A 14,476-nucleotide genomic window follows, 5' to 3' on the forward strand; every position below is an offset into this window, starting at 1 on the left:
CTGGTTGTGTTACGCTCGTTTGTGGCACCATACACGCGTTGATCAGTCGTGGTACGTGTAAACAATGTCATCCGTGCAACTAATGCCTGAATGCACGTAACCAGTGCCGAAAATCAAAAAACAAAATTGAAATATACAACAATTTCAATTAAATCATTTCTTAAACCAACCTATTTTAATTTGAATTCCGTGCCAATATGACATCGTTCAAACCCGAACCGGTTATGACTTGACCACTTTCAACCTGAAACACGTACCGACCCTACTTAAACAAAATTATTTTTTTTTTGTATCGACTCGTTCTGTCCCTAATCCAGTCTGACACATGACCCGAGCTCACCTGACCCGATATATTATTGGTCATTACTAGTAATCACGTAATATGTTAACATTTTAAAATAAAAAAGTACAACAATACTATACTCAAATTAAAGAGAAAAAAATGCTCGTTTTTATGGTATATTTTTTTATAAAAAGTATTCGCATGTTAAAAAGTTACGGCCGTTATAAAATCGTGGGGGTAGTTGGTTTAGAATAAGGGGTAAATGTGTAACAATATATTAAGTTTACAAAAATTGATTAATGTTGAAAGACTATTATTGTAAGTATCTTTTGAAACTAATTTGTTTAACCGTGTTTTATTTTGCAAAGACTATATTACCATATTTAAAGTTGTACTATATACTTTATGAGTTGTAAAACTCTTGAAAGTGCACTCTTAATTTTGCCAATCACTTATGCTTTTATAATATATATATATATATATATATATATATATATATATATATATATATATATATCAATGTTGTAAAATTCGCTAGGCGTTTCTTAGGCGGCCGACCCCCTTGTAGGAAGTACTTGGAGTACTCGGGGAGTACTCGGCTTGTACTCGGACATGATAAATATAACATAAAATAATTATTGAATATTATACACACACACACACACACACATATATATACCTTAAGATAAGCATAATTCATGTCAAAATAAGCATAATTCACATGAAAAAAAAAACATAATTTAAAAATTCATGTTTTGCTATTATTTTTAATTTTTACTAAAAATAAAAAAATAAAAAAATATTAGAAAAATTAGAAAAAATTAAAAAAAAAATAAATTTTTTTGGTCGAGTTGACCTTGGAGGCCAAGTAATCCCGAGTACTCCGACTTTTGACCGAGTTGGACCTTGGCGAGTAATGGTGTCCGAGTTGGGAAAAGGCGGCAAGGTTGATGTCCGAGGACCTTGGAAACGCCGATTCCAAGGCCTTGGAATCCGACTTTTACAACACTGATATATATATATATTATATAGTATTCAAAACCGCAACTGTTTAATCCTTGTATATATCAGTTTATGCGTAATTTGCTATTTGCTTACTTGCTTTATTTGAACGCATTTTGGTGAAGTTCCTCATTATAGTATGATCATACGACTATTTTCGGCAACAAATGTCCATTTTATAGCAACGGTTTAGTCCTTGCTTGGTAACCAATGTCCACTTATTTGGAATTGGTTGAGCCCTTTCTTTATGGTTTGATTGATTGTGTATATGCTATGACTTAACTGTTTATCTTACAGAAACAGTTTGCATCCTTCTTTATTTATTATATATTATTATTGTTGTGTCTTAAACTGGTGTTTTACTCACTCAACATGTGTTGTTGACAAACCTTTTTATTTTATACGCATATGCAGGTTATTGTTTGAACTAGTTGTAGGATTTGGTGAAGACTTAGTGAATAATTTAAGTTGGAAAACTTTAAATCAATATCATTTGTGATATAAATTGTATTGTTGTATGATTATAGATTTTATACTTTGTATTTGAATTATTTAAACCATTTAATCGAATTAAATAGATATTGTCACTTTTAAATATTGCATAATAGTACCTTGAGAGCTGTAAACAATCAGCTCACGCCCCGACATTTCCGCCATATGTTGGGGTGTGACACGATGTGCCACAATCAGATATTTATTTATTTATAATGTATAGATTTTTTGCCAAAATTTGAAATGTTGTAAAAATTTATCATTTACAAGTAGATATTATCAATTCTCTCCATAACAAAACCTTGTTTCTATTGTTTTGTTCAACTTTCAATGGCTATTAACAAATACGAAGAATTAGTATATAGCTTTTTCAATAAAGAAACAAACACACAAAAAAATAAAATTAATTAAAGGTCCCATACTCCCATATGCAGAAATCCCTCCGCCACACCTTTTATGAAAGGTCCCACTTTTTTCTTTTTTTTATCGCCACTCATTAAAAATAGATTTCATAAGTGAGGACGTGATAGAATAAATGTGAAAAGATCAAAAGATGATTTACATAGTGACTTAAATGAAAAATACAATTAGCTAAATTCACTAACACAAAACAAGACAAAAGTAAAGTAATATTTTACGGTATTAGTTAACTATTTTTTCTTTTACTTATGCATGTAACATTAGCTTAGAAACTCCTGTGTTACATAGATTAATAAAACAAAAATTATATAAGTTATAATGATAATCTAGAAATCAGAAAGTGAAAACGATAATTTAAGATAATATATTATTGAAATTACAAATAAGTTGTTAAATAACAATATAATATATTTGTAGTCATGTCACATAAGTTACTAAATATAATAAATTGCATTCATGACATGTGCCACAATCAATTATTTATTTATTTATAATGTATAGATTTTTCAGTCAAAATTTAAAAAGTTATAAAAATTTATCATTTACACATAGATATTATCAATTCTTTTCATAAGGCTATGTGTAACGGAGGGGCTACAAAAAGGGCGTATGCAGCGTTTTATGACAGTGGCAAAAGAGGGGAGACATGTAGCCCAGGGGCGGTGTTCTCGCCCCACCCTCATTGATCGCCACGTCATCATCTCTTCACCCCGCGACAATTTCATGTGGCCCCTCCACTTATCGCCCCTTTGTCCTCATCGCCCATATTTGTAGCCCCACTACTCATCGCCTAACAAAACCTTGTTTGTATTGTTTTAGTCGACTTTCAATGGCTAACTTAGCAAACACGAGGAATTATAATCTTAGCAATGATTTTAAGATGCAATACATAATGTATCACGTATACATAAAATCTTCAATCGTATCTTATACAAGAAGAAATAATTGCATATGAAAGTGATGGATTGAGCGGCATTATGTTGCCTATATCAGTTCTGATTTTCACCTGGATTTTATTCAAATCTCTTGAAATAGATAAACTAACAGAGCAAGTTTTAAGGAATGGGATTAAATTCAGTAGCAATTTATCTTCTTTTTGTCTTTTTTGCTTGTTCTTGGATTGTTGAGGCTTCCATCAATGGCCAAGAGTCAAGATTAATTCAACAAGGCCCGATCAAAAGATCCGATTTTCCACCCGGGTTTCTTTTCGGAGCAGCCACTTCTGCTTATCAAGTATTATAAATTGACTCCTTCTCAGCTTTATATCCATTTTCATCTAAAAAACATGCAATTGTTTTGCAGATTGAAGGCGCATATCTTGAAGATGGAAAGTCTCTCAGCAACTGGGATGAATATTGTCATTCGAAAGGTTAGTGTCGTGTTTATTGTTGTCTGGTTTTATTAATTTGTAAATCGAACGAATGCTGGTAAGACGGCTGCCGTTGTTATTAGGATGTTCAGAATTAGGAGATGGCGAGAATGGAGATGTCGCAGATGATCACTACCACCTGTTCATGGTATCATTCTTATGCTTGCTCTGCATTGTTATTGATCAGAAACAGTTTTTTTTTTTTAATAATTATTTGAACTTGGTTTTATACAGCAAGACATTGATATGATGCATTCCCTTGGATTAAAAGCATATCGGTTTTCGATATCTTGGACTAGAATTCTACCAAGTAAACTTTCTAATAATCATAATTCATTTCTTTAAATTATAAACATTATAAATTATATTACATTTGTAAGACTTCTTTTAGAGGGAAGATTTGGTGAAGTTAATCCTCTGGGAGTCATGTTCTACAATAAGATCATCGATAATCTTATACTTAAAGGTTAAAAGGACTTGTTTTCTTTAAATGAAATACAAAAAAACTTATTCTGATTTTTATTTAATAAGGTGAAATTTTGTACAGGAATCGAGCCATTTGTGACAATTTACCATATGGATTTCCCTCAAGAACTTGAAGAGAAATATGGTTCTTGGCTTGACCCACAAATGCAGTATGTATAAATGTCTATATAACCTTCAAAATCTACCGATATCCTGGTTGGGCTATTAGTAACACCTTTCTTGCAGGGATGATTTTATACATTTTGCAGAAACTTGTTTCAAAAGTTTTGGAGACCGGGTGAAATACTGGATCACTATCAATGAACCAAACCTGGTTGCAGAGTTGGCTTATGAATTAGGGCTTTATCCACCGAACCGCTGTTCGCAGCCTTTTGGCAACTGTCTAGCAGGCAATTCTGATGTTGAGCCTCTTTACGCTATGCACAACATGTTATTGGCCCATGGCAAGGCTGCAAAGCTATATCATGACAACTTTCAGGCATTAATAAACTTCCACTTCTTGTTTCATAGAGTAATTGTTTTTATAAGTAAGAATCATAATCTCTATACTTGTTCTCGCAGCCAACACAAGGTGGATTGATAGGAATAGTTTCAAACTGTTTTATGTTTGAGCCACTTACAGATAGTTATTTAGATAAAAAAGCCGCAGGAAGAGCCATGCTCTTCTATGTTGGTTGGTAGTATTCTAAACCATGCCTAAATATATATTTTTTAACAAAAAGAATGAAAAAGTTTCAACATGTTAATCCAAACAGGGCGGTAGATCCTCCTATATTTGGCGACTACCCTCAAGAAATGCGTGAATATCATGGAAACGAATTACCAACATTCTCCCAAGAGGAAAAGGAATTCATGAAGAACAGTATTGATTTCATTGGGATCAATCATTATTCGGCTTTATATGCTAAAGATTGTGCTAATTCTAGCTGCACAGGCACTGCTAATCGTGCAATCAAGGGTTTTGTGGAAATTACTGGAGAACACAATGGTGTGCCGATCGGTGATCGTGTACGATACTGATTATTTTGCAATTCTTATGAATTAATTGTACAAAATTAGTATAAAATTGAATGATTTTGCATTTCACAGACATCAATAGATAGACTTTTTGTGGTTCCTAGAGGCATGGAAGAGATTGTTAATTATATGAAAACTAGGTACAATAACACGCCCATGTTTATCACTGAAAATGGTTAGTTTTATCATAATCAACATGTGTTAGTGTGTTATTCATAATACTAAATTAATGATTTTCGTGTTTTTGTTTCAGGTTATTCATCACCAAATGTGCAGGATGTAAACGTTGAAGATATTGTGAACGATTTCAAGCGAATTGAATTCCATCAGGAATATCTTGCCTCTTTAGCTGACGCCATAAGGTGAGTTTGGAATGCGTTGACTTTAAGTCAACTAAACATTTTTTGTCGTGGAAATTGAGGTTAAGCTATAAAGTCGGCACGAATTAACCTTCAATTGGGTTGACTTTATTTAGAAAACAACATACGAAGTTCATGCCCTTTAGTCTCAAAACAGTTTAGTGTGATTTCAGTACATGCATGACATTAAGCATGAAAGTCAAAAGGGGATTGAATTTAACTTTGAATAACAGGAATGGAGCCGATGTTCGTGGGTACTTTGTATGGTCATTGATGGACAGCTACGAATGGACTCTTGGTTACAATGCTAGATATGGGTTACACTATGTAGACAGCAAAACATTTGAAAGGATACCCAAATTGTCAGCAAAATGGTACCAAGAATTCTTGAAAAACAACAGCCTGGTTGATCCTTCAGCAATCAGAACTCGCCAATCACTACTTATCTCTTACTGAAATAGCCTACTTGTGGTTAATGTAACAAAAGTATGAGAACAATAAACACAATGTAAGATATCAATCATATGAACTAAAGGTTGAATTTATTCAGCCCGATGGTTTATAAAGTGTTTTCGATTACTATTACTTACCATTATCCAAGCTCCATAATCCCAAACATTGAGCTGGAAATCCTCCTATACCGTTAGTAGCCAGATGAAAGCTATTACATGTATCTTTAGTATCCTTTCCTACATTAAATTATTTGACTTTTTAATTCTGTAATGCACTATTAATAAAAAAAATATCAGGCCGGCCATCAATTCGTCAGTAACAAGGCTTATTAACATAGCATGTGAGTGTAGACAATGAGAAGTAGAGTGTTAGGATGTTTCAGCAATTAAGAGTTGCTTCATTAGCTAAACGTATACAAGCGGACTGGAGAGGAATCCTAGGTCTATATATCTAAACCTCTGAGGCAAAGATGGTTCTCCATGCAGAGAGGATGAGATGCATTACAAATGGAATGCCCCTGGTGAGTTGGTTTGAAGGTGTGTTTATAGTGTTCTTAGTACCTTTACTCTTACCCAAGGCAGACCCATGCCTTTCGTTATTCATGTTTCTGCAACGGGCTTTCGCTTGTTAGCTTCTTGTTTTCTTCCTTCATTTCGATATGGGTAATTTGTTGAGTTTGCTTGTCGGGCTGAAAATGACAGTTGCACGCGCGTTGTCTATATCGTACGTTTTGACCACTTTCTTAGGTATCCTCAGTTATCATGCTTCGTCTTTATCGCAACGAAGTCTTATAGCTTCCCGGTCTAGCGTGGTGTAATTTTTACTTTAACTAGTTGCAATCAGCCCACATGTTGTCGCGGGAACTAGTTGGTATCGGTTCAGTTTGTTACTGTACCCGCATTCGCTTTAGTAACCCGTGTGCATAAATTAGTGAAAATATAGATAAAATACTCTTGGAATGCCCCCAAATTGTATTACACGGGTAGAATGATGAAAATATTAAATAAGAAAATTTTATTTAATTTTGAAAGTTGTGTGTGTATTTCGAACAGACAAAGGGCGAAATAAGAGAAGCGAGTAAAACTAGGTTTAGCTTACAAAATTGTGACAAACTGTAGTGGATGATCGCTTATTTAAGGTTTGAATTAAATACAAATGACTTTTATCATGAGAAATGTACAAACTATAGTAATTATGTTAATACTAAAATAATTATTATTTCACCATAAGTCTATAACTTTTGGACTATGGTAATTAAAATACACTATTTTATATTTTATAACATAATTACTATAGTTCAAAACTGTAATTATTCTAGTTATTAGTATATTAATTTTATTTGTATCGGATTTCACCCCTACTTATATATAGAAATAGATTGTTTGTTGTGGCAAAAGTGGGAAAGAAATTAAACTTTAGAGGCAATAATAAAAATTCCTAACAATATACTTAGTAAATATGTGATATAAGTTAAACTTTAATATTTAAGTGCAGGTTATTTTGTTGAAATATTTTAACAGTATATTTGTTCCTAATCAAGTACAAACAACTATCAGATTTACTTTTTAGTTTTGTTTTGATTTTTCGTTTTTTATTTTTATGTTATTTTGTGCGTACTAATATATGTTCACGGTTATGTTCCAATTTTTTTCATTTTAATATGTTAAAACTTTATGCGTGCCAAATTATGTTTACGATTATATGCCGATATTGTTGATACTGATTGAATTCGTACCGGTTCGCAGTGCGTTGGAATGTGGTTCGGCTACGGTAACGCTTGTTTTTGTTATAAATATCTTTTATATTATTTTTTGGGACTTAAAAATTTATGTTTATGATTTAGTGTCGATACCGTCTATACGAACATAATTCTAGTTGGTTCATTGTTGCAACGCGTGATGGTTGGTTAATTTGTATATATTTAAGTTCGTTTATTTGCTAGTTTTAATAGTTTATTGTGTGAATTTCGATACTTCATACCTGTTTACTGCATTTCAGGTCACATGTGATAAAACAGTTAGTTAATTTGGATCTGTCGAGGCACGGGATGAAGACCCGGGACGTCCAACACGCAAAACAATGCAAAATATCATTTGTTGTTGGTGAAGAGACCCCCGAAGATCCCATCGAGTACCGCAATGGGTGGCGAAGAAGGGAAAGTTAGGGTTTTTGATATAATATCCTTCGGACGACCCTATTTTGATCTAACTCATTCAAGGCAGTTTCTAGAGCAAAGAGAGGGCAAATCCATCATATCGATCCATACCGAGATCACATACATGTTCCATATCATTCGAATTGAAGATTTCGTGATGTCGAGGTTCAGCTAATCCTTTCGAATCATACCCGAGATGTAAAGTTTGTATTATTTTTAGTCTTCTCATGTATTAAAATCATACACTTTGTAATTATTGTTGATTAATCTATGATTATTGATGTTTAGTATTGTTGTGCATTCAGTCGATTTAGGTTTACGTTGATCAGAATTATTAGTTTGTCATTTTGCTATAATAATTGCTTGTAAGATTGTTTTGATTAGTTGAATACAAAGAAGCATACAATTGTTCTTAGTTGAGTCATACTGGCAGGGACTGTTTGATAACAAGTGCCGTGTGTTAGCGATTGTTGATGCCTAAGGTTTAGCTCGTTAATCAGTCTATGTTAATCAATAATAGTTAATCTGTTAGGTTGTATGAGATTACTGTTTGTTTGCATTCTTGAACTCCGGTGTGATTTTATATTGTTAATTTCTTGAATTTGTTAAATTGCTTAATCATTATTAAAAACCAAACTATTTGCTTGTGTGATCAGCACTACACTTTAATACTTCATAATATCATAAAGTGGTTACACGTTACATTGACCACATACTCCTCGTGGTTCGACATCCTACTTACCCTAGCTTGCTTAGGTGATTAGGAACTTGTTTTAATTGTTTTTGACTAGATAGCGATGGTATAGCTTCAAAATGGCGCCGTTGCCGGGGAGTTAGTGCGCTTAGTGTTTTTCGTGTTATTTGATTTTCTTATTTATTTTAGTTTTAAGTTTAGTTTTATTTTGTTTTTTGTTTTAATTTAAATTGTATTTTTCATTTTACGCGGGGTGTGTTGTTTGTGCAGGAAACAAGTTTATGCACACCCGTCACTCGAGCAGGCTGTCATCACTTATTTTCGAGCCCGAGATTGAGAGATTAGCCCGACAGAACCGAGCTCAGAACAGAGGGTCAGAAATGGAAGGCCAACCTCATAACCAGAATCAAAACCATAACTAGAACAAGAATCAAAACTAGAACCATAACCAAGAACCAAACCCACTACCAGAAAATAATGTTTACAACCCAGCTAATGACTACCAACCCGAAAATGACCAACTTCCACCAATAAATTCCAACCAACAACCAAATCCTAACAACTCAGCTCACTTATCTAGAAATCGAAACCAAAACATTGATCAGGCCACCTCGAGACGCAGAGTTCAGTGTTAGTTGCATTTTTTGGCATGTTTTATAACACTTTAAACACCCAATTTAGCCATATATAATGCATTTATCATACATATATACATTATTTTGTGAACTGGACTTGCACTTTAAGAAATGGAATCAATTTCATCATGAGTATAACATGATAAAACAAAATTGGTAACTAAATATTTGTTTTGGTGGAGCGGAATCTACTTTGGATTGTTTTTAATGTTTTTGTAGGTGCGGAGCGGTCACATGAGATGACGATGGACGTTGGAAGGAATTATTAAAAGTCGATTATTGTTGGACCACATCCATGAGCTGTTGAAGCTTGAAGTTAAGAGTCATATATTGAAGAAAAATATATATATATGAACTTCAAAGATATCTCATAATTTCCCATGTGATCTTTTTAAAACAAGACACTTAATTGGGATATATGAAGAAACATTTGAATTTTAAATGGAGTTGGGCCAAAGAATAAAGATCACGATGGCATTAAGGCTTAAAAGGGGAGGCATTTTATTTTGGGGAGGGGATCCTTTTCTTTTCTTCTGGTGATCTGGACGTGGAAACAAAAGGCAGGAAAGCAAGAACAATATTTGGCTTTTGTTTTGTGAGCTTTTATTTTTATGTTTTCTTTCATATTTGATTTGATTGGTTTGGCCATCATGTTCGGCTAAATCAATTTTAATTTCGACACTAGGGTTTAATTTGATTCGAAACTTATGTGAAACGATTATGTGATTCGCTTATTTGAATGGTTTGTTTGTTTAATTCTTGTGCTTAAACCCGGTTCCATTCCGGTATATTTTAGATTGTTAATAAATTTGATCACCTTATTAATTTTTCTAATAAAGTTCATCAATATTTAAAACCCTAATCAGCTTTTAAGTTTTGGTAAAAGGAACAAATAATATTTTGTGTTTGTCTATGAACTCAAAATCATTATAGAATTAAACAATATAATTAAGCATACCGAACGGCGTGTGTGTTTGATTGTAATCGATACTTCTATCACGCAACCCGCACACCAAGATCCGAACGGCGTGAGATTGGAGTAGCGGGGTTGGCTCTAATCACCGAACGGCGTGTGGTTAGACATTAGATAGAGTGGATGTCCGAACGGCGTGACGTCTAGTATTGATACTAACTGTTTAAACAAAAGAATCATTGCACCATAATTGTTAATGATCATAAGCTAGAATTGAATCAAGTAATTGCCTTAGTGTTGGAATTAGTTTTTATATATCTGAATTCACATTTTTATAATATTTTGTTTCATCAATTCAAGTTTAAATCAAAACCCCCCCTTTTAAAAGAATCGTGTATGGACCTTGAAATATATTTGGTATAATTTAGTTACTCTGTATCCCTGAGGACACGAACCTTACTTTCGCTCATACTATTTTTAGTGTGTTAAGTTGGTTTATTTTATTTGTTGGATTCGACACCCATCAAATTGGCGCCGTTGCCGGGGATACGGCTATTTTAACCGTTTTATGCCAAGATTTTTTCATTCAGGTACGCCCGGATCTTTTCGTTCAGGTACACCACTTGAGATTGACCCGGAAATTGAGAAAACATCAAAGAAACTAAGAAAGCAAGCAAAACTCCGAAAGAAGTTACCGAGCTCCTCAAACACCGAATCACTACAAATAACTCCACCACAATCACCTACCCAAGAACCAAACTCACCTACTGAAACCACCACCATGGCAGCTGAACAAACACTTAGACAATGGGGAACCCATGATGTCACCCAACAACCACTTTGCATCAACTACCCAGCTATGGAGAACTTTGAGCTGAAATCCGGCCTCATTAACTTGTTACCCTCCTTCCGAGGTTTAGAAAATGAAGACCCTCACAAGTTCCTTAAGGAGTTCCATGTTGTGTGTTCCGGCATGAAGCCACACAACATTACTGAAGACCAAATCAAGCTAAGGGCATTCCCCTTTGCTCTCCAAGACTCAGAAAGAGAGTGGCTCTATTACCTACCAGCGGGGTCGGTAACTACTTGGAATGGTCTTGCAAGGCTTTTCATAGACAAGTACTTTCCCGAAGTTAAAGCATCCCTCCTACGTAAAGAAATTATCACGATCAAACAAGCAAAAAGGGAAGCTTTACATATGTATTGGGAAAGGCTTAATAAATTATGTGCACGGTGCCCCCAACATGGCATATCTGGGCATCAACTCCTTCAGTACTTTTGTGAAGGATTGGCACCGATGGAGAGACGCTTGATAAATGCATCTAGTGGGGGAGCTCTACTCGATAAAACACCAACTCAAATTAGAGCGTTGATCACATTTATAGCAGAAGACACAAGGCATTGGGCACAAGAAGATGGGTGGTATGATGACACACCAAGGGGAGTAAATGAAGTGAACACTCCTCGCATTGAAACTCAACTTGCTGAACTAACCAAAGTCGTCATGCAACTAAAAAGTAAGGGTGCGGAACCACAAGCCCGAGCTTGTGGTATATGTCTACAATCTGGGCATCCTACTGATATGTGCCCCACACTACAAGAAGATGTTGAACAAGTACAAGCAATGGGAGGCTACTCAGGACAAAATTCAAGACAATATGAGCAGCCTCGAGGTAATCAGAATTGGGGAAATCCTTCTAATATGAGCTACTTGTAAAGACCTCCACAATATCAGTCACAACCTCCATTCCAAATGCCTATTCAACAACCTAACTTCCAACCTCAACAACTATCACCCGTACAACAACAAGCGAGTAGCTCAGGTATGTCTTTAGAAGATATCGTGAAAAGTCTAGCCACAAGCACTCACACTTTCCAGCAAAAGACTGAAGCTAGCATCAAAAACTTGGAACAACAAAGGGCTCAGCTTTCTAGCTCGGTGAGCAAGATAGAATCTCAAGGTAAATTACCCCCACAAACCGAGAAAAACCCAAAACACAATGTTTGTGCCATTATCTTGAAAAGCGGGGAGGAAGAATTGAAAAGTGGTGAGGAAGAAGTTGTTATAGAAGAGAAGGTTAATAAAAAGGATGAAGCGTCAAAGCCGGTTAAAAGTGAAGCAAAATTTTATCCTCCACCTCCATTCCCTGAAAGACTTCAAGGCACAAGGAAAGAACGGGAAGAACAAAAAATCATGGAGACGTTCCGGAAGGTAGAGGTAAACATTACACTCCTTGATGCCATTAAACAAGTTCCACGGTATGCAAAGTTCCTAAAACAATTATGCACATCAAAGAAAAAGCTCAAAGGTACTGAAACAGTCAAGGTAAGTGAAAATATTTCAGCAGTGTTACAAAAGAGATTACCCCCAAAGTGCAAGGATCCAGGTGTTTTCATCGTTCCTTGTAAATTGGGGAATATTACTTTGCCTCGAGCTATGCTGGACCTTGGAGCCTCTATTAACGTCCTACCATACTCAATTTTCAAAACACTTAATGTTGGACTGTTAAAGAGGACCGGGGTGACCATTCAATTGGCCAATCGATCCGTAGTATACCCAAAAGGTGTATTAGAGGATGTGTTGGTCCAAGTGAATGAACTAGTATTTCCAGCTGATTTTTATGTGTTGACATGGAAGATGATGACACACCAAATTCCAGTTCGATTTTACTTGGGAGACCATTTTTAAAAACTTCGAGAACTAAAATCGACGTTTATAATGGCGCTCTTTCAATGGAATTTGACGGGGATGTTATAAATTTTAATATAGATGATGCTATACGTTACCCGAGTGATGTCTTATCTTTGAATTATATAGATGTCGTTGAACCACTAATTGATAAATGTGTTGAGTTGTCTAACAATGGTGTTTCAGTCTTTGTTTTAAACAGAAGTACAGATGGAGTTTCATCAAATGAGCATATTGAAAAGTTCAAGCTTGGGGAGGAACTGCCGGAGATTGATAAACGGAAGAAAGAAAGGCCAAAAGCACGAAAATTAAAGTCACCGAATATTGCCCGAAGGATTCTTCCGTTTATGGTGGCACCCGGTTGAATGAAGTTTAACGAGAGAATAAGTCTAGCCAAAGACAATAAAGAAAGGCGCTTCGCGGGAGGCAACCCGTGGCTTCGTCGTATTTTTTTCTTTTGTTTTATTTAAAAAAAAAAGTAAAAAAAATTCAACCAGGTCGTGTGAAAGTAGTTTTGGTCAGAACGTTGACCCGGCCGTGTTAAAATTCTTTACAAAAGTGACCCAGTCGTGTTCAATTTTTAGTAAATGATTAAAACTTTTGACACGGGCGTGTCAAAATATCACCCGGCCGGGTAAAGGTTCTGTGGAAAAACTTAAAAACCATGTGTCCAGGTCTAAAAAAAAAGCAAAAAGAAAAGGAGAAAACTAAATTAAACAATATTTTGCAACCCAATCAAACCATTAGACCTTCATCATCCCAAACACATAGCCACCTCCATACATCTTCAACCACCGCCGCGACCGACCTTCACCACCACCAGCGTGCCTCCTTCGCTGTCGCGACCACTCAACACACCACCACCGATGAGCCTCACCAGTTCCGCCGCCTTTGTCTCCGCTGACATCCATCCTAACCACCCTCACAACCCTCAATCACCCACCACTTTCCCGTCACCGTTTCCCGCTACCTTGTACCGCTGCTCTCATTGTTATCGCCGACCATCGCCGCCATCAGGTATGTTTCCATCTCCCTCACCCGTCCGCGTTACCCCCGACCAACCTTATGTCAACGCCTTCACCCCTGCCTAAGGATTGAAGATTAATTTGAGAACCAACCTATCTGTCACTATTTGTTTTTAACCAGTTTGCTAAGAAGTTAATTATGAAATTGTTGGTTAAATTCAAGTCAAAGTCAACTAAATTAAAATCTATATGCATCAAGTTTGTTGGTTGAGTTTGCAGTCTATATGTCCGAAGCTGGGTAATCTGATGATTTTGGTTAGAGACCAAGTGACTATTGTTGGATAAATTGTGGAAGCATGGGTAGAGACGAAGGATTGGTTTGAACCGTTTCGCTACCACCGGCTATTCGTTCGTATGAATCTTCAAGCCGGACCGCTCCTTCCACCTCGGTAGTTACGTTTCACGCCTCACTTCAAGCCTCGAGGACGAAGCCGAATTTTAAGCTTGGGGAGATTAAAAAGGTATTTTCGTTTCATGCATTGCA

The 14,476-nt window shown here is 35.6% G+C and overlaps 2 protein-coding genes across 2 annotated transcripts; both read left to right on the forward strand.

Moving 5' to 3' along the window:
• The first annotated feature begins 3,119 nt into the window (after positions 1-3,119).
• On the forward strand, positions 3,120-6,025 carry LOC143553073 (beta-glucosidase 18-like). The gene is made up of 12 exons (XM_077043136.1): positions 3,120-3,430; positions 3,500-3,566; positions 3,650-3,714; positions 3,801-3,876; positions 3,958-4,032; positions 4,114-4,201; positions 4,278-4,530; positions 4,614-4,729; positions 4,808-5,060; positions 5,142-5,244; positions 5,323-5,431; positions 5,662-6,025. The coding sequence occupies exons 1-12, from the start codon at positions 3,260-3,262 to the stop codon at positions 5,882-5,884; spliced, it is 1,599 nt and encodes a 532-aa protein (XP_076899251.1). The 5' UTR covers positions 3,120-3,259; the 3' UTR covers positions 5,885-6,025.
• A 6,006-nt stretch (positions 6,026-12,031) lies between these two features.
• LOC143553059 (uncharacterized) lies at positions 12,032-12,967 on the forward strand. The gene has a single exon (XM_077043122.1). The coding sequence runs from the start codon at positions 12,032-12,034 to the stop codon at positions 12,965-12,967; it is 936 nt and encodes a 311-aa protein (XP_076899237.1).
• The last annotated feature ends 1,509 nt before the right edge of the window (positions 12,968-14,476 follow it).

Source organism: Bidens hawaiensis, unplaced genomic scaffold, assembly GCF_021521415.1.
Source record: "Bidens hawaiensis isolate Kalapana, Puna unplaced genomic scaffold, B.hawaiensis_p1.1 tig00017140_1, whole genome shotgun sequence".
NCBI classification, from domain to species: Eukaryota; Viridiplantae; Streptophyta; class Magnoliopsida; order Asterales; family Asteraceae; genus Bidens; species Bidens hawaiensis.

Coding starts and splice junctions, on each gene's coding strand:
- LOC143553073 (XM_077043136.1), top strand. CDS start 3,260: ATGGGATTAAATTCAGTAGCAATTTATCTTCTTTTTGTCTTTTTTGCT. Junction 3,877..3,957: donor TTGGACTAGAATTCTACCAA/GTAAACTTTCTA, acceptor GACTTCTTTTAG/AGGGAAGATTTGGTGAAGTT. Junction 5,432..5,661: donor TCTTTAGCTGACGCCATAAG/GTGAGTTTGGAA, acceptor TTTGAATAACAG/GAATGGAGCCGATGTTCGTG.
- LOC143553059 (XM_077043122.1), top strand. CDS start 12,032: ATGCCTATTCAACAACCTAACTTCCAACCTCAACAACTATCACCCGTA.